The sequence below is a fragment of the Cyprinodon variegatus genome, unplaced genomic scaffold, assembly GCF_000732505.1.
Source record: "Cyprinodon variegatus isolate N-32 unplaced genomic scaffold, C_variegatus-1.0 Scaffold119, whole genome shotgun sequence".
Classification (NCBI taxonomy): Eukaryota; Metazoa; Chordata; class Actinopteri; order Cyprinodontiformes; family Cyprinodontidae; genus Cyprinodon; species Cyprinodon variegatus.
In genome coordinates this window covers 447,189-467,373 of record NW_015150572.1, presented here as the reverse complement: position 1 = coordinate 467,373, position 20,185 = coordinate 447,189, and the positions used below count along the sequence as shown (strand labels likewise).

General features: G+C 38.9%; 1 protein-coding gene across 1 annotated transcript in view; it reads left to right on the top strand.

Moving 5' to 3' along the window:
- pik3c3 (phosphatidylinositol 3-kinase catalytic subunit type 3) overlaps window positions 1–17,448 on the top strand; it is a 19,838-nt gene extending 2,390 nt beyond the window's left edge. Inside the window, exons 2-25 of the mRNA XM_015375434.1 lie at window positions 1,668–1,856; window positions 1,991–2,134; window positions 2,227–2,356; window positions 5,100–5,186; window positions 6,544–6,639; window positions 6,714–6,785; window positions 6,872–6,976; window positions 7,065–7,157; window positions 7,253–7,438; window positions 9,399–9,529; window positions 10,502–10,586; window positions 10,692–10,759; window positions 10,843–10,948; window positions 11,038–11,154; window positions 11,253–11,384; window positions 14,728–14,856; window positions 14,954–15,023; window positions 15,161–15,225; window positions 15,301–15,385; window positions 15,462–15,536; window positions 15,614–15,782; window positions 15,930–16,020; window positions 16,961–17,086; window positions 17,187–17,448. Of these exons, the coding sequence (XP_015230920.1) occupies window positions 1,668–1,856; window positions 1,991–2,134; window positions 2,227–2,356; window positions 5,100–5,186; window positions 6,544–6,639; window positions 6,714–6,785; window positions 6,872–6,976; window positions 7,065–7,157; window positions 7,253–7,438; window positions 9,399–9,529; window positions 10,502–10,586; window positions 10,692–10,759; window positions 10,843–10,948; window positions 11,038–11,154; window positions 11,253–11,384; window positions 14,728–14,856; window positions 14,954–15,023; window positions 15,161–15,225; window positions 15,301–15,385; window positions 15,462–15,536; window positions 15,614–15,782; window positions 15,930–16,020; window positions 16,961–17,086; window positions 17,187–17,201 (2,566 nt within the window). The 3' untranslated portion in view covers window positions 17,202–17,448. The remainder of the gene's footprint in view (window positions 1–1,667; window positions 1,857–1,990; window positions 2,135–2,226; window positions 2,357–5,099; window positions 5,187–6,543; window positions 6,640–6,713; window positions 6,786–6,871; window positions 6,977–7,064; window positions 7,158–7,252; window positions 7,439–9,398; window positions 9,530–10,501; window positions 10,587–10,691; window positions 10,760–10,842; window positions 10,949–11,037; window positions 11,155–11,252; window positions 11,385–14,727; window positions 14,857–14,953; window positions 15,024–15,160; window positions 15,226–15,300; window positions 15,386–15,461; window positions 15,537–15,613; window positions 15,783–15,929; window positions 16,021–16,960; window positions 17,087–17,186) is intronic.
- The last annotated feature ends 2,737 nt before the right edge of the window (window positions 17,449–20,185 follow it).

Here is a 20,185-nt window from a genome sequence, read left to right as displayed (position 1 = left end):
AAGTAACAAATGTGTGTACTTTTGACACCACTGGTATTGAACTAAGTCTGAGACATTTAAAGGTTGTTTTATTGTTTAATTAGCTAACCATGTTTTAAACTTTCCTCCATCAGTTTGTTCACTGATGTTGGATTTTTACTTAAACTAATCACACGTAGATTGACTGCCTCCTAGTCTGCTGTTTTCTAAACATTTAAATCATGCACTTTTTTATTTTCAAAATGTTTAAGTAAAAGGGAAGTAAATAAATTCTAAACTTTTCAGAGTTTTATTTGTAAAAAGTTTTGAAACCCCTGTGTCATTTTGCTGTCCCCTCTTTAGGTTTCTGCTTTAATTTTGTTTTTGATTTCTCACATAAAATACCTATGAAATATATAGATGTTTCAGGTTGTGAAGTGATAACATTTGAAAAGTATGCATTCTTATGTAATACACTAAAAAGTACTTTTTATTGCTGGATAATTTCAAAGGATTTATGTGAAAAACCTGATGTAAAGATGCAAAATGAAACTACACAACACCTGTACCCTAAGTTTGATGGCAAGAAATTAGCTCTATTAGTTTTCTCAGCTATGTACGTCTGGGTTATGCAGATATTTTTGGAAGGATGGTAGCATTTTTTAAATTTTCCTTTTTTTTTACAATCATGTATTGATGTATTCAAGTTATTCAATATCGGAACAATTAACTACAAAATGTAGCTCTAGAATAATGAGCTGAATAGATCACGATTAGTTGATAATTAGAATAAGTGGTAACTAATTCAGTGATCAAATAATTGTTACCAGCAGCATCCATGCATCTTGCTGAAAGAACAAAAACTAATTATGCCAAAACTTTACAAAAATAGAACGTCTTTCGTTTGAGATGAATAAGCTTTTTCTGTTAAAGATGCCTAATCCAAAACTCTGAGTAACAGATATTATTTTGCATGTGTTATTACATTGCACTTAGTATTCTGTAACCATTTTTTTTAAAGGACCTTGCAAACACTGTTGGGATATGTTAATTTGATAAGAGTATCTTTTTTTTAGACGATTAAAAAATAATGGCTGAAATAATTGAGCTCTAAAATATTGGACAACTTTAGCGGGATTCAAATGTTACACAAAGTTCTTGTGCTTTTTATTTGATTTTAAAAAAAATAATTATTTCTTATTAATTAATAGAGCCTCCTTTTTGAGCTAATTGTGACAGTTAACAGTGAAAAGCTTTGACTTTCTGTATCCCCTCATACCAAGAAAGGCTAACAGAAAGAGACCCCATTAAAAACCTGACTTTGAATTAGCAGCCATCTGCCATGGCATATCTGCCATGAGCAAGTTTTGCATATTATTCGGTAGAACTTTGGTATAATACCACACAATATACTCAGATGTCAGCTAGGAAGAGCTTTCTTGTTACTGAAGTTTTTCCCTGACAGTATATAGGTCTTTTCCACGATTTACCAGAAAATGACTATTCTTACAGCAGCATGTTGGATTGTAATATAATTATCATCAAAATTTGACTATAATATATATTTTTAATAATCATGGATATTTACTATCACTTGTAATTAATTTAATACATATAATACTAAAGGAAAGGTATTGGTCATGAAAGAGCTGTCATCATTTATAGTGTTAATAACCTAACTAAGAGCATGTTCTCTTGTTTTTCCTCAGAGGTAGTTTGGAAGGAAAACGAGAGCAGAAGAGCTATAAAGCGCTGCTGGATGACCCCATGCTGCGCTTTTCAGGTCTGTACCAGGAGAACTGCTCTGACCTCTATGTCACCTGCCAGGTGTTTGCAGAGGGAAAACCTCTTGCTCTGCCCGTCCGCACCTCATACAAAGCCTTCAGCACACGGTGGAAGTAAGGGCCCACTTTGTTTTTTTTCCTATATATGTGCTCTTATCTTGTTCTTGTATATCATGAGAGTACGTCTATTGCTTTTTCTCATATAATGATTACATTTCATCTGAATCTTGGCTTTATGGTCAATCCAGCTGGAATGAGTGGCTGCGGCTGCCGGTGAAGTACCCCGACCTTCCGCAGAGCGCCCAGGTCGCTCTCACTGTGTGGGACATCTATGGGCCTGGCAGAGCCGTTCCTGTCGGGGGGACAACAGTCACCCTGTTTGGAAAATATGGGTGGGTATTTTCAGACACTGTTATAGTCTGATTGGCTATTAAAGTTTAACTAAGTCTCCCCAAATCAACTTTTTTTGCTGCCACTTTTTTAGCATGTTCCGGCAGGGGATGCACGACCTGAAAGTTTGGCCAGGTGTGGAGGGGGATGGAGGGGAGCCCACCACCACACCGGGACGCACCAGCAGTAGTCTCTCTGAGGACCAGATGGGCAGACTTGCAAAGGTACGGGCAAAAAAATGAAGGTCTAGAGATGATAGTGTGTATTATTTACTACATGACATGATAGAGGAGGAATGTAGAAGGACATTGGAAGGCAAGCAGGAAAACATGGGATGGAAAGCTGTTTCTAAACCATCATCTGTTCCAGGCCCCTGATCTGGAGGTGCTCAGTGATGTGAGTACGAATGGAGACGGTAGACCAATGTGTGTGGACTCTTTGTGTATGAAAGCCTAGGCCAAAATGTGTTTGGATTCGAATCTCACATTGGACCATTAATCCAGTTGGTTTTCGTTTTGTGTAAAAAGTTCGGTATGGGGAAACCCCAACAAAGTAGCTTGCATCTTTGTTTCCAAATGCATTTTGAGTCGGGGTTTTGTGTAAATGCCTCCGTGTCCAGATGTATGGCTGCATTCCTGAAGGCATCACGGACATCTGTTTTGTTTTTTGTTTTTTTAAGGGTGTGCGGGTTGTACGTTTGTGAATGTAAAAACAGACACAACATTTTATGTAAATAAGAGATGTACCAGGATGGAACCAATTAATCCTGATTGGTGACTGAATGTACAGACTCTTCTTGGTTCTTGTTCATCAACAATACACGATTGGTTGTAGATGGTCTTATAAGGAACATATTTTAAATAGATTTGAAAATCTAATGAGAACAATTATAGTGTGCTCATCAGCAATGGGTGATAGGCTGGTTAATAAGGGCACATTTTTATGACTAAGACTGTATGCAGTGCTGTGCAGTGTAGACTTTTAAAATACTTTGAAAGGAAAAACATTTTTTTTACTTTTCTAGTTTATGTAAAAACTGTATTATATCACAAATTATTGTGATATAATTGTTGTAATTGGAGCTAAATGATACGGAAGGGTGTTATGAATCCAGTTTATGGAACCCTTGTTGTAATTAAGTGGTAATGGATTGTATTTGAAACGTTTTTTGTTTTTTTCTGTATGATTGATTGCAGACTGATTTTGTGTTTATTATATGAAGCTCTCATATTATAGATTGCTGTCATAATTGTAATGCCAATTTAGAATATCTCAATTGCAAAGGGATTCTTGGATGGCATATTTGGTGGTATATACTGTAGGGCTGAAACAATCGGATTAATCGATTGAAATAATCGCAAACTAATTTAGTAATCGATTGGTCGCTAAATTGAGTATAGAGACTGTAAAACACACCTTTAGCTGAGTGAGCAGCAATTATACCAAACTTATAAAAAAAAAGATATATATATATATATATAATATTTTTCCCCAGTATTATCCTGCTGATCTGAAACTCCTAGCATCACCTCAGTGAACAGGTACGATTATGTGGGAAAAGCTACATCATTCTTAACACTATTTCTCAAACTATAAGCAGAGGATGCATTCTTTGCCAAGGCTAATTCTGAGCTACAATGGTTTATCTAACAGTCATTTTTCATAAATCAGTATCTTATTTTTAAAATTTGCTGTTACGATGAATTCCAGTCAATGATGTTTGGAAAACCCTCACGATACGTGTAATAGTCATAACTGTAATTTCCACATGCTGATGAAGATTCTCAGTCATCCAGGTCATAGTCATTCCGTAAAAGTTCAAAAAAATTGTTTCGCCAACGTCTTCAAATCTTGGTAACCAAGTCCAGTGGATTTATTTTCTTGAACTTTTACGGAATGTCGTTTCTACAGTTTTTTTCTTTTGTGTTTGCTCATCACTGAGAGATTAAAATGATGCAAGTTCCCGCAACAGGGGATGTAATTCTTGGCATACTACTGGATAATTCCTAGATTAGAGGGAAGTGTAGTTTAGGTATATTAGCTTTCAAGCTATGCCATATAAATATGCTTCGTTTTGACATGCTGGAAGCCTTCTGGCAGTCGGCAAGTTAAAACTGCTTCAGAGTACTGTAGAACTAGCTAAACTGATGCTGGTAATTGCTAATATAAGATATTTAATAGTGTTGCACCGATACTGACACCAGTATCGTGCGGGGCGATCCAGCACTAAAATGATGGTATCGGTATCGGTGAGTACCAAGAAATAGGGCACCGATACATTTTGAGAGCCAAAAGTTTATTCAACTATTGTCAACCATTCCAGGTAGCCAATAAAAAGTTCTACTGGATTCACTTTTTACAAGTATTTTTCCTGCTTCACAACGGTAGGCAGCAGCTCCAAGTAGTTCTTCATATACACACACATATCAATTTCAAACAGATGGTATCGGTATCGGCCAATACTGCCCAGCCAGGTAATGGTGTCGGGGCCAAAAAATGGCATCAGTGCAACACTAATATTAAAGAATGTTTGAAAAGTGTGGTGTCTAAAATCGGCATTGGGATGTCAAATCTTTGCAAAATTCCGACCAATCTCTGGTTATTTTGGTGTTTTGTCTCTAATGGTTTTGAAAGCAGAGGAATCAATCATATTAAAAGTGTTTGTTTGATGCTTAAAGGTGTACATGTTGCCTTTATACCAGCCAGCTGGATTCCTGTGTTGCCTAGTTGTGTACCACCGTTTCCAACGCTCCTGCTTACCTATTCATGAGTGGATCAGCTGTGTGCAGAGATGTCCGACTGGCTGCCGGCCTTGAGTTTTTTTGCATGATTGGTGAAGCTCACCAGCTGCTGTTCTGCGAGCAGCTCCACTGCAGCGAAAGCATCATTTGTTTATCTGTGTTTTATTGTTTTACTAAACCTCTACTACCCTGTGGCCTTTGTCTCTTTGCTCCTTTCTCCATCCAGCTGACCAAGGCTCATCGGCAAGGACACATGGTGAAGGTGGACTGGCTGGACCGGCTGACCTTCAGAGAGATTGAGATGATTAATGAGGTGAGATGGTTTGGCCTAATTAGGTCTGTTAACCTGTTTTTAAATTGTCTATATATTTGCAGGTAAACACATTTTATGTGTTTTGCCTCTTTTTGAGCTTCTTGTTACTGGAAAAAGTTGAAATCACTATTGGTTTGTTATACTGTTCCTCTCTGGTCTTGATTTGTATTTTATTCAGGTGCTGGTGAAGATTCTCAGTCATCCAGGACATAGTTATTCCAAAAAAGTTTTAAAAAGGTAAAAAACAAACCACTGGAGTTTGTTTTCCAAGTTTGAAGACATTTCGCTTCCCATCCAGGAAGAAATCAAAATGTCTGGATTAGAGTAGAGTTCCAGGCTTTTATAGCGTAGCCCAACAAAAGCCTTGTTATGGCTTAGAAAACATGCAAATTGAACCAAAAAAAAACAGGTTCACCCCTTAGTAATGAGGAGTCATTGAGGTCATTGTTGGCCTGCAATGTCCGATACTGGTTAGGGTCATTGTTTGCCTGGCTGACTGCACGACATGTTTTGGTCCCCTGCATGGCGATGGGGGTTGTGATGCGGTGGGAATGAACAACGCAGTGATAGAGTTGATTCCTTTTCTTAAGCCATAACAAGCCTTTTGTTTGGCTACTCTATAAAAGCCTGGAACTCAATGCTAGTCCAGACATTTTGAATTGAAAAAGCTTCCTGGATGGGAAGTGAAACGTGTTCAAACAAAGTCCAATGGTTTGTTTTTTAACCTTTTTTGGAATATTTTATTCAGACTTTTCTGAAAGATTCAGAAAAGATCCAGAAAAAAAATTATTATCCTTATTTACTTAGCTTATACATACAGCAAGTTGACTTTGCTGTTACAGTCTGGAAAAGTCAGTTTAAAATATAGAAATGGATTTTGAGCTTTTTCCAAATCTGGATTGGGGGAAAAGAAAATAGATTTTTAGGTTTTAATACTGTTTCATTTCTAGATTGGAGATCCATCTGTCCTTTGTGCTCTCCAATTATTTATTCACTTTTTCTCTCAGTCCTCTGTATGTTCATCTGTCAAGCTATCCAACATATTTGGCTTAAGAGAGACTCTGAAAAGTGAGGAATGTGCAGGAATCCTGTCTAATAAAGCACAGATAAAGATGAGACCCAAAAGCTGGTTATTTGCTAATGTGTCTGCAAACATGACGCTGCTGCATCATCCCTCTGAGGACGAATAGTTTTTATGTCAGAAAGGCTTATATTATGTGGGTCGAAACACAACAAAAAAAAAAAAAGAGAGAAAATGGATTAATTAATTAAAAGGTTGTAGAAAATTACAAATTGTTTGAAAGATTTTTAGAAGGTGCGATTCCTTGGAAGCTAAAAATAAAATCTTTGTCTGCAGAGTGAGAAGCGCAGCTCCAACTTCATGTACCTGATGGTGGAGTTCCCTCGCGTGAAAACGAACGACAAAGAGTACAGCATTGTGTACTATGAGAAGGTACGCTCCACACTCCCAATATCCAGGAAAGTTATCAGAATCTGAATCCGCTGACGGTTCCTTCCTCTCCATAGGATGGAGACGAAGCATCACCTGCTCTGACCAGCAGCGACATCGTCAAAGTCCCTGACCCACAGATGGGGATGGTGAGATGATGTTCATCAAACAATAATAGAAGGTTCAGTTGAACTTGAATTCACAGCTAGCCTGGTTAATGCGATTTTTCTCTCAGGAGAACCTGGTGGAGAGCAAACACCATAAACTGGCTCGCAGCCTTCGCAGTGGACCTTCTGACCATGACCTGAAGCCGAACGCCGCCACGCGGGATCAGCTGAATGTAAGCAAATAGCAGTTTGGTTTTTAAATAAGATGATGTTGTGTGTGGAGTACAGCAGTAGTAAAAAAATGTCGGACATCACCAACAGATCATTGTGAGCTACCCTCCAACTAAGCAGCTGAGCTCAGAAGAACAGGACCTGGTGTGGAAGTTCAGATACTACCTCACCACACAGGAGAAGGTAGGGATCCCCTCAGTTCATATCAATCCTTCTCTCCTATGGAAAGAGCTCTGTAGGATTCAACCATTGATTAATTCTTCCTCCTGCGGCTTCAGGCTCTGACAAAGTTCCTCAAGTGTGTGAACTGGGATCTGCCCCAGGAGGCTAAGCAAGCTCTGGAGCTGCTGGGGAAGTGGAGGCCCATGGATGTGGAGGACTCCCTGGAGCTGCTGTCTTCTCATTTCACAAACCCCACAGTGAGGCGCTACGCCGTGGAACGTCTTCAGCAGGCTGATGACGAGGTACCCGGATCATAGCGACAGTTTCTAGCTCCAATGTCAAATTAGTTTGTCTCCTCGACATTTATGGCCCCATGGGAAGTCTTCTTTCTTTTGTGTTCTCAAACATTCTGACAAAATAAGTCGACTAAATTAATCTTTTCCAATTAATAAATATTCAGGGTTCGTACGGGTGCTGGAAATCCTTGAAAATGCTTGAATTTTGACGTTGTGTTTTCAAGGTTTGAAAAGTGCTTATATTTTGAAAGAAATGCTTGAAATTGTAACCATTTCTTTCGCAACAAAAACCTATCTAACTGAATCGTGTGTTTATTAAATGGAGAAATAAAATGTTGGAGAGCCTGAAAATGAAACCTGCTCACTTATGTGTGACTGCGACATGCCAGTCTATTTCCATGTGTGACTCTGCCCCCATTTAACCACTACTGCACCATGCCGGGAGGTTTTCGTTTCAATGAACGTTGGCTGGAAGATGAAAAATACAAATTATGGATTTAACGGGGACAAACCCCACGAGTTGCCTCTTGTAAAGTCTGCAAAAAAAGTTTTAAAATGGATCTTGAAAGTGCTTGAAAAGTGCTTGATTTTGACTTTGGAAAAGGTGTATGAACCCTGAATATTACATTAATTAATTCATTAGTTATGGAGCGTCTGTGCTCAATGGGGGAAGGCTCTGAGCTCACAGAAACATTCAGCTTTCCAAAAAAAACTAAATCTTTTTATTTCTGGTCATAACTTCCCTCCAGAAAAAGTATAAAATTACAACTTTTAAATAAATAATATCGGTACAATGATTTTAATTTCAGTTTTTGTTTTCAGAAACTGATATCATTTGAAAATAAATGAATTCCTGTCACTACCTGATCCATCCTGGGAGCACAATTCACACATTCAACTCATTTGTGCATGTGCAACCAGATATACATCTGGGTTTCAATAAATAATGTAATGCTAATACAAATCTTTAAAAACGAGTTTTCTGAGATAATTTTGATGCTTTTTACATTTTCTCCATTAAACTGCTTCTCTGACATTATCATTGGACATGCTCAGAGTAGTCCTGCCAAATATGTTTTTAACCATGTTTATCTGCATTTTAGTCGTTTCTTTCTTTAGATAACACAGTATATACCATAATGTTAACACGAAAGGAAACATAGAACTCAAAAATACTAGATTGATGTTTAACTCCAAAGCTGAAAAAGTTAGCTCCCGGAAGTAGTGTAGGATCCCATTTCCGGGGCAGATCGGGCACAGCCGAGTGAAAAATCAGAAGTTTTTGAGGCATTTATTTCTTCAGGAAATAGATAATTAACCTTTAACACGTAATAGTTTAGTAGGGAAAAATGTAATTTTGGTATTTTTTACAAAATAGAATCGAGGGTGACCCGGATGTATATCTGGTTGCGCATAAACAAATGTGCAGATGGTACGGATCAGGCTTTCTGGACAGATTGGGTAGCGACAATCCTTTCAACACCTATGTTCCTGTCTGATTCAGGAGCCTTTTAGCTGGTAATACGGGACTTTTACCATGAATTAATAAATATACTGCAACACACAGATGCCTCTTTTCTCAGTCACTTTTCATAATCCGAAAACAAGCAAGATTAAGTAGAAATCTAAATAAATAATGTAGATGTTGGCATCAAACTCAGAAAGCAAATTATGTTAAAAACAAACAAAAAAAAAACTGCCCACTTTTTAGTATGGTCCAGCATCTGTGATGCTGTGGGCCTGTTTTTCTTCTGTGTTTCACTTTTTATCTGTGAAATGTTTTGATGAAAGCTACAACTTTTTTCCAACTGAATGAATTTAATTTACAAAAGCTACTATGAGGATATACTACCACAATACATTTTGAAAGTGTTTTAATGCTTTTTAAATATTTTTCCAAGGAGAAGAAAGATGCCGATCCTTGTTGTACTTCTGTTAAACTCATCTGATCATCTCGTCTCTCCAGGATCTGCTGATGTATCTCCTCCAGCTGGTGCAGGCACTCAAATATGAGAGCTTCAGTGATATCCAGGGAGGGCTGGAGCCGGGGAGCAAGAGAGACGGCCAGGGACTTTCAGATGACTCCACGCTGGACAGGTCAGAGCTACATCAGCAGAGCAGCTCTGGCTGCACATCATATACAACCACAGGGACAGGCATGAGCGGGATGAGGGGGGGTTGTTTCTGGAAACGGTAGAGAAATCAGCAGGTGACCTTTTTTTGGAATTTCTAAATGGTCTAAATATACCCCCACGATGTTCATAGGGTATCAAACTCATGCTGATTTTCAGTATTTGATTATTTCTGTTTCAGGAGGCGTAGAAAATCCTTTGGTTGTTAGGATTTCGCTGGCAGCCCTGCAGCTGAGGCAGCACTCTGAAGCTGTTGGTTCAGTGCAGACATTTAGACTTCAATGTAGAGAGGAAGAAAATAGTACATAAATAAAAAGCTTAATAGAGAAAAAATATATAGTTTAGTTAATTGTGATTTTTTTTTAACTTTAATTCAGTTCAATTCAGTTTATTTATATCATCTCAAGCACTTTACAATTTCACCAGACCATACAGTCAAATAGATTAGGTCTGCTATCTAAGGAAAATCAGTTGATTGCATCGACTCATTGACTCGAAGGCAATCCCTCACATTAAGCATGCTTGTAGCGACAGTTTAACTGCAAGAAATCTCCAGCAGAATCGGTGTGAGTGGCCATCTGCCTAGGCCGACTGGGGTTCAAGGAGATAGTAGCATAGATGCAGAAAGAAACAGAGATACAACGTGCAGGAAACGCACAGCTCAGAGCAAGCTCCCATGTCAGAGGATGAAAGAGAGCACACGCAGATGGTCACAGTAAGAGAAACAGGACTACACTGAAAAACAGGCCGATCTCCAACATCTATAAACAAAGGTGTTGATGGCAGCAGCACAGCTGATATTTCTCTCCAGGATGGAGTCACAGCCAAACAGGAACAGACCAGATGAAGCTACTATGAGAAAAAGCAGGGAGAGCATAACTTAAGAGATTGAACTAACAAATCAGTATTGTTTGTTTCTGTTTCCTTCTTCTTGTAGTTCTCAGATCCTGTCTGTCACATCCGGATCATCCACCACCCCTCAGCAAAAAGGCAAGGAAGCAGCAGACAGTGAGACTCTAGAGGTGAGAAAACCTTAAAACAACTTCAGATGAAAGAAAGTCCCCAAAAATGACACAGTTACAGTGAGTGCTGAATTTAATCTTATTTTTTTATTTTTCTTTATTTAGCAAGACCTGTGCACCTTTCTCATATCTCGCGCCTGTAAGAACTCCACACTTGCTAACTACTTGTACTGGTGAGCAGAGTTCGTTGTTTCCTACAGAGGAACATTGCTGTGGGACCTGCAGCAGTTAGTTAAACTCTGTGGTTGTTCTTCAGGTACGTGATTGTGGAGTGCGAGGATCAGGACACGAAGCAGAGGGATCCAAAGACGCATGAGATGTACCTGAACGTCATGAGGAGGTTCAGTCAAGCGTTGTTAAAGGTCAGCATCTCCCTTTTTCTGGTGACATTTCTAAACGGCTTCAAACATACTGAAATCTGTTTGGTTTTCTGTCCTTCTCCTCCCTGCAGGGCGATAAGAGTGTGAGGGTGATGCGTTCACTGTTGGCCGCCCAGCAGACCTTCGTAGACAGACTGGTGCAGCTAATGAAAGCCGTCCAAAGGGAGAGCGGTAACCGCAAAAAGAAGGTAACAAACATGTTCCTCTATTTCTATTCTGCATCAGTTGGACCATCATGACGGATTTAAGCTGCATCATATCGACACGTTTCCATGTTTGTCCACAGACGGAGCGGCTGCAGGCTCTGCTGGCCGACAACGAGAAGGTCAACCTCTCGGACATCGAGCCGATTCCTCTTCCTTTGGAGCCTCAGATCAGGATCAGAGGGATCGTCCCAGAAACCGCAACACTCTTTAAGGTAAACCAGCCTTCAGCACTCATGTCTTCAGCTTACAAAACACACTTCTGTACTCTGAAGGGCAAGTTAAACCTTAAAACACATTTTTCTCTCATCACGGAAACATAAATGTGGTATTGGCTGTTAAATACTGCTAAAAAACAAAACCAGATTGGATAAACCCAAATGCTGTAAGACACGATAGAAAATGAGCTTTCTTTCTCTTATGATGCAAACATCTCCTCCTGCTCTTCTTAGTGTTTTCAGTTTGCTTTGACTGAGCATATTTTCACTGTGTGCTGCGAGAAGATCAGCAGGTAAACATCTGAAACTCACTTAGAAGAATATTTAGAACCTGCAGGGTTTCCATCTCTAGATGTTTGTATTATTTTAAACTAGGTCTGGACAATATGGACAAAAATAATATCAATATATTTCTCAGTTTTGGTTGCTATGATCTAATTGTGTTAAAACATGAAAGCCTACTGCAGAGATCTATGCAAATAAAAATTATTTTGCCACATCTATGAAACTCTTCCATCATTATTTTAGATATAATTAAGAGAAACATCTAACCAGTGTTATTTAGAGCTACAGGCTCAACAAATGAATTTAACATTTAAACCAATGATTCTGTCCTTCCTTATATTTTTCAGGCCGTGCTTCTTGCCTGTTTCATCTTCTTTTCTTCACATAAAATTTTAAGAAGAAAACACACCTGAAAGTTTCTGTTCACAAATCAATTTATTAGCAAAGCAACTCAGAATAGCTCTGAAAATATAGTCAATCATGCAAAATCTAAATTTTGATAAACCCTTATTGATACTGTAGACATTATTTCAAATCATCCTGTTAAGATTTTCTCCTGCCACAGCTCCCCCACTGCGCTCTTGTTTTATGTTCTGTTAGTAATTAAAATCTTGATTTATTTTGAACTTCTCAAAAACAAAACAGATCCCAGTCCTTTTTTTTTTTTTTACCAGGGCACAGTGAACATTTACAACACAAGTAACACTTAGTGGGAGCCAAACCTTTATCACAGCAAGAATCAGCTAAGTTAAAACCAAATAAATCAATTCACACGTCCCATAATATCACTGGACGGCTCACTGTCCTGGATGACGAGCTCTTTTATTTAAAGCCTTTATACTCAGACTAACTTACGGTAACTTGCATGGCTAGCTGTTGCTAGTTTGTAGGGATTGCTTTAGCCAGCCAGACTGATCTGTCAGGCTCTGAAAGGCAGGACTTTCAGGGTCGTCATCATCAGGTTACCCAATCAGATAACTACATATGTGATACAAAAACTACGATAATGTGCTCTGTTTTTGTAATTTTGTAGTCCTTAAAACATGTAGAGCCGAGAATAGCAAATCCGTCTTTTTTAGAAAGAGATTTCACGAGACATTGACACTTGAACTAGAAGACCTGAGTGGTCTCTGAGGTTTATACAATGTCAACAAATTTATTATGTATTGAGGTGCTGATTCAGTCAGTGATTTATAGACTAACAGATGGATTTTAAAGTCTATTCTCTGAGCTACAGGCCACCAGTGGGAGGACTAACCCTAAACAGACTGATTTGCTCTACTTTCTTATTTCTAGAGAAAACACGGGCAACAGCATTTTTGGATGGCGTCAGGATTCTGCCACCAGTCCCCACACAATAAATACTCCTGCTGCTTTACTTCTCACTGGCGAGAATAAACTACTCCTCACGCGCATGTTTAACTTGTTACAAGGGTAAATAGCATACCCAATATATCACACACAAGTGCTTGTTCCTGCGCGTGATTTGATTGTTCCTCATCTGCTTGCGTGTGGTCTGATTACCACACACATTTAGCTTCCCAAAGTAACTTAAGGCTAATAGTTTCTCTTCAAGAGTTGGAAGTTGGTAAGCAAAGTCATCATTAGATACAACATGGTCTGGATGAATACTGGATTCTGATTGGCTGTGGGGTTAAAAAGGGTTATAGGACATTGACAGAAAAAAGGTTCAGGTCAAACAGCCTGGTAGTTTCTGCTAGCTCCAACAATAGCTTGAAACGCAAAGACAGTTTGAAATGTTACCTTGGCAACGTGTCACAACTCAAGATGTGGGATTTACTGAAAAGTAGCCAATCATAGGCACGTTGCTTTGTTCGGTGGATGAGGCCTTCAAAGTGGCAAAAGTTGACAGGAGCATGCAGACACCGGTCCACACGCGAGGAGGAGTGAGGCATGTTCAACAGAAGCATCTGTATGAAATAAAGCTGCCTGTAGGAGTATTTATTGTGTGTGTGGACTTTTGGCAGACTCCTGACGCCGTAGTTTTAAATCAGCTGCAGCCAATGGCTTCATATCTCAGATCACTCACATCGCCAGTGTCCTGTACTCTTTCTGTTCAGCTTGAATCCGCTGCGCTCTGAAAGAAAGTCAGGGACAAACCCTGTAACCATAGACTAATATATTTAAAATGCGTTTAAACAGTTTTTCCAAAAATCAATATTGTGGTTGCAGTTTTATTTCAATTTTCCTTTGCACTAACCGAAAGCTCGTAAATGTTTCAGTTTTTCATGAACTTGAAAGCTTTCTTGTCTAGAGTGTATTGTTGCAGGACTTTCCTTCTTTTATTGTGTTTGAAAAACAGCTAACTTCTACTCACATTCAAGGATCTATGTTCTAGCTGCAACTCTCTTCCCTTCTGTGTGGCTGCAAACCCACTTCAAGTGTATTACTGCCACCTAATGTCTGGAGGGAGAAATTTAATGTCTGTTAAATGTGGTAATAGGATCAAAGCTGAGTGTCTCTGCAATCTAAGAATAGCTTTTTCTTAAATTGTGATTATGTTGCAAATGTAAAGTGTTCATGGTTTGTTACATTTTTCTAAATAAATGTTTGAAAAGTGTGCACTCATTTGTATAAACTCCACTTTCAATTTGATACGCTTAATAAAATGTATTAAAATCCTAATAATCTCAAGATGTGGCCTCCATAGTATATAAGATCTATTTTTGCGTAATTAAATTTTGGTATGAAATTAAGTGGTTCTACGAAGGCCATAGAGATTTATGGCAGAATGTGAGAGAAGGAAAAGCAACATGACGATCAAGGACCACTGCAAACAAGGCGGGAAGAAAGTTTTGTAGAAGTTCGAAGCACAGCTGAGTTAGTGATAAAAAATATCTCAGGGTAACACTGGAGGAGCTGCAGAGATCCATTAATCAGTCGATTAAAGGAGACGTGTTAGACATGATCTACACAAACCTGACCTATATGGAAAACTGGCAAATTCAAAGCCATAAGAATTCCCATTTAGACTTTAGCTCTCCTGCAGGTCCTGTAGCTGTCTGGTCACTCTGGTTGTCTGTGTTTTCATCAGAGCGCCCTAATGCCAGCTAAGCTGATCTTCAAAACAGAGGATGGAGCCATGTACCCCGTCATCTTCAAACACGGAGACGACCTGAGGCAGGACCAGCTCATCCTGCAGATCATCTCCCTCATGGACAAAGTAAGACCTGCTTGTGTTCACCTCCTGGGGGGTTCCATTTGCTGGGAGGGATTACCAGATGTCAGGATACAATTCTTCATTATTCTGTTGTTTTTAGCTCTTAAGGAAAGAGAACCTGGATCTGAAATTGACTCCATATAAAGTTCTGGCCACTAGCACCAAACACGGTGAGCACCTCTTCTTTCCTGTTTGTTGCTGATCCAAAGCTGATATTGCAGTGCGTTAAAGCATAGATTTTATAACAGACTGTATTGCTGTTAGACTTAATCTGTACTCCAGATTGACCAATTATTGATTATTCCAGGTTTTATGCAGTTTGTCCAGTCTGTTCCAGTTGCAGAGGTTTTGGCTACAGAGGGTAACATCCAGGTAAGCCGATTTAACCACTTGACTCGGCGGCTTGAATGAAAGCAATGTTTTTATCCCTACTCCTTATCCACACAGAGTTTCTTCAGGAAGCACGCACCGAGCGAGAAGGGCCCCTACGGCATAAGTTCGGAGGTGATGGACACTTACGTCAAAAGCTGCGGTGAGAAACTCTGTGAGCTGCAGCATAACCAGCACAGCTCAGCAGCCTAACTAACTCTGTCGCTCTGCCTCTCTAGCTGGTTACTGTGTCATCACATATATCCTCGGAGTGGGAGATAGACATTTGGACAACCTGCTGCTAACAAAGACCGGTGAGGAAAATGCATCCATAAACACCAGCAAACTCCCTAAAAAGGCTTTCCTCCTCTAAGATCTCTTCTTGTTTCAGGAAAGCTCTTCCACATAGACTTTGGCTACATCCTCGGTAGAGACCCCAAACCTCTGCCGCCGCCCATGAAACTGAGCAAAGAGATGGTGGAGGGGATGGGAGGCACACAGAGTGAGCAGTACCAGCAGTTCAGGAAGCAGTGCTACACCGCCTTCCTCCACCTCAGGAGGTAAATTCAAAGGAACGACTCCTGACTTGCTCTATCAGTGTGTTTAATGCTTCGTTTCACACTGATAGACGTTAAAGGGCGTGCACCGCACTATAAATTGTGGTCGTTTTGTTACATTTGGTCCTTGTTTTCCCTCTATATCCACAGGTACTCCAACCTGATCCTGAATCTTTTCTCTCTAATGGTGGATGCCAATATTCCTGACATTGCTCTGGAGCCCGACAAGACCGTTAAAAAGGTAAGGCTGCCTCTTAAATAAACCAAAAATATGTTGGACTGGGTTTGGGTATGAATGTCCGATCTCCCTTTTCCAATTTTGATTCTTTTAAGAAAAATTATCATTAAAGTTTACATTTTAAAAATGAGCTTGCTAAATGTAGTTCTGGTGCATGAAATTAAATTAAATTCCTTTAACATCTAACTGTTGTGTAAAAGGTACTATAAATAATCACAGCTATTTTCAACTAGTATATAAAATCAAACCTATGAACTCTATTAGAGTTTAATGAATGTACTTTTCGGAGTCACAAATGCACGTTAATATTTCTTTTCAAAAACCTAATTAGAACACATTTACATGTATCCAGTGTCTGATGCTGCAGGTACTTATGCTGTATGAGACGACTTGCTATTCTATTTACCTAAATCTGGTTATGGCGATGTTCTAGGCTGAGGGTCTGAGCTGGAGGGAAAAAATGAGCGCAGCAGGAAGGTATCATGACACAAAATATTCTCAGTGTGGAAGTAGTTTTTAAAATCTCTGAATTGATTGAGATTAATCTCACAGTGAAATTTTGAAATTTACTCGTTACATCGGCTCACATTGTCAGAGGAGAAGAAGAAGGTCAGAAAAAAAGGAAAAAGGCGCATGGGATATACACAGTATATACAGTGCATCCGCATATAACAGCTTTTTTTTATATAGTTGGATAATTACTGTATACAGGGTATTTATATAGATGGATATTTCCATATATAGTTATTGCACTGGGTGTCAGATATAGAGAAACAAGTTATTGCACTGGGTTTCAAATAGTAATTACACATTATACATTGCACAAGCTTCTTTTATTTTCTCCTTGATATAACATATTTTAGGGGCTACTATTGGATGACAACATCTATGCATCTGAGCCTGTGATCAGTCAAATACATTCAGCTTGTCCTCCCATCACCAGGTGCAGGATAAGTTCAGACTGGACCTGTCGGATGAGGAGGCAGTTCATTACATGCAGAGCCTTATTGATGAGAGCGTTGGCGCCTTGTTTGCTGCTGTGGTTGAGCAGATACACAAATTTGCACAGGTTAGTCGACTTTTCTTGTGTGCAGTTGTGATTTACTCTTAAATGGATTGAAAAGGAATCTTTACTGAAGAGTTTACTTTTTTTTTTTTGTTCTTTTTAGTATTGGCGCAGATGAGCAATCCAGACGAGCAAAACCGGGTCAAAGCTTCACACCACAAATACACAATAGTGAAGTCTTGGCTTGTCTGCGTGTTCATGAAAAAGGCAAAAGAAAACTTAGAGGCACTGCTGGGGAAAAAAAGGCCAAGAATGCACTGCCAACCTTTGTTTTCCCCTGTATATATCTTGTACATTAATTATTGAATGAATGAAAAGTGAGGCCAAATAAAAGACTGTTGCTACGACTGAGCATGCCCACTGCTGTGTTTTTACTCCTATCTGGTGTATATTTTCTCATGAGTGTGGCCCAAGCTTGGCTGCTGTGCAGCGTTTATGGTACGTAACGTGTTTCTGCTGACCCGTCTTTGGACGGTCATACTGTCCACGCTGGGGGTAGGAACAGGCTGAACTCCCTGAGGTTTGGTGAGTCACCGGCAGTGACTCAGCATTACGTGTTAGTCACAGAGGAAGGCATGAAACACAGGCGAGTAGTGACCGATTTATATCATCTGGTAATGCTTTGGTTCTACCTGGCTAGTCTAACATAAAATATATTTATAAAGTAAAAAGATTGTGTTGGATTTTGCGTGAATGTTGAGGGTGGGTGATATTTGTATTTAGTTCAGTTGCTAATTACTCCATATTCTGGGACTTTTTTGTATTCTTTGATCTCTGTCAATGTAAAATAGTCTGGGTAAAATGTAAAAACAAAAAAGGAGAAGTCTGTGGTAAAACAGATCAAATATCAGAGGTTTAAAGAAGATTTTCACCATGTTTACAGTGGCGTTTCTGCTTTGCTTTTACATCCAACTGAAATCATTACGTAAATTTAGAATTGGTTGGCTTTGACCTAATGGAGTAAAAAAAAAAAAAAAAGCAGCTTTTAAGTTTAATTTAGGAGAAAAATGTCAAAAACAACCATGCCATGTGTGAAAAGATGATTACCTCCTAAAACTTATCCCTGATTGCCATTCTGTGTGACGACGGCTATTGAATTTGATAACTGGTAATATGTATTTCAAGCCAGTCCACTCCTTGACTAGGCTACTTATAAAACCTTAATTTGCAGGGTTTCCGCAGGTCAATAAAATCATTAAAAGGCATTAAATTATTTTTTAATTTAAGACCTTAATTGGCATTAAAATTCATTAAATGTATTTATTGTGGCATTTAAAATTCTTTGTTAAAAAAATGTTTATAAAAACAATTTCGTCAGATATATTATATCACGATATATTTGCTTCCAGTTGATTGCAAAGCTGTATGTTCAGAAAAGAAGCTTGAGTCGGAGAATAGGGGGGGAAAAAAGCTAATTTCAACAAAAGTGGCTGGAAAACGAGGAATTTGGGACATGTCTGCAGCCTGTCGACGGGTACCTGTTGCTGGCATTAAAATGATTTCTAAGAGCATTAAAAAGCATTACATTTGAGTTATTCATTCCTGTATAAACCCTGATTTGATCCGTGGATCAATTATAACAAGTTAGGGAATAAAGCGGAATAAAGCCCCAGAGCATCACACTACCTCCCTGTATTTGACTATTGGCTCGATTTTTCTTTTTACACCAGGTGTATCTAGATGCAGTTCCAGTTTGATTGGTCTATAAAATATTTCCCCAAAAATCTTGGAAATCAAAGTTTTTAGGGGCGTTTGGGTGGCGGAGTCGGGATTAGGTGGGCCTTGGTGTTATTTAATAGCAATGATTATGACCTTTGACCTTCCTATTGTTTGCTTGGATGTCTGGTTAAATCATAAAGACATACTGGGTTTATTTTTAGTTCCCGTGTGACCTTGCTGATAAGTCATCAGTGAATTTCTTAAAAATTAAGATGGATAGCTGTCAAAGTGAATAATTTAAGCAGAAACTACAATTGAAAATGAAAAAGATGTACTTTACACCACTCGCCCTACAAACAAATGAGATGTTAGCAAAGCAGAAAACAAGTGTTTGCGGTTGGCTTTGAATTTAACCAGACAGAACCTATAACTATTCTGGTTGTGGTGGGGACGTGCTAGGTAAGCTAACTTCCAGTAGCATAACCAGCTAAATTATGTCTTGTTTTCTTTTGGGAGCGCTTTTTAGTCCTGGATGATCTTGGTTAAGAAAATAAAAAAATAAAATCACAACCAAATAAGTGAAAATGATTTACTTTGAAACAATCTATAAAAGAGCAAACAGACAGTTTATAACATCAGTTTTTAGTATTTTTTAAACACCTGGCAGCCATATTGGATTGAAAGGTTGAATCTGGTTGGAAAGCTACAACTTTAACCTTGATTTCAATCTTTGAGTTGTTCAAATATTTTTCAATATAAAAATTTTACCTTAAAAAGTTTAGCTCTGTGTCAGTTTAGTGTTCAAGTTTTTTTTTTTTATTTTTTTTTTTTTACTTACAGTTGTCCTAATCAGATGTTGCACTGGACCATGAGCCATGTCTCCCATGTATAAAGAAAACACTACCGTTGCTTTGAGATCAGGGTCAGTAATAACCCCTTGATAATCTACACTAATTCAAAATACTAAGAAGAAGAGGAGCCTTATGGGGTTCAGGTCAGAGACCTTAATTCAAACAGCAAAGTGATGCGGTTCCAGTTCTTCCTGATGAAGATGACCGGATCTTAACTGTTGTGTAATCAGGTGGTAATAAAACAGGCCAGCTCTTCATGCTGCATGCAGTTATCCGGTTCTCCCTACAGTGAAAGCACTGAGCTGATTAATACAATACAATCCAATACCACTGGCTCTGTTTTGTACCCCCCCCCACGTCTGTGTATATCCAAACAATTGTGCATGGCCAAACCCACAGAGAGCCTCAATGTCCTGGAAAGAACGCAACACCAGCAAAACAGAAGGTGAAAAACAGATGACAAGATGTTCTTTGTTTTCATGCGGGGGGGGTACAGTCAGTCACGGGGCAACAGGGAGTCAAACTCTTCTTAAGAGCAATAAATATTGGAAAAAAACTGCCTTATCTCCTTGTCGGCTGAGAGAAGCATCGA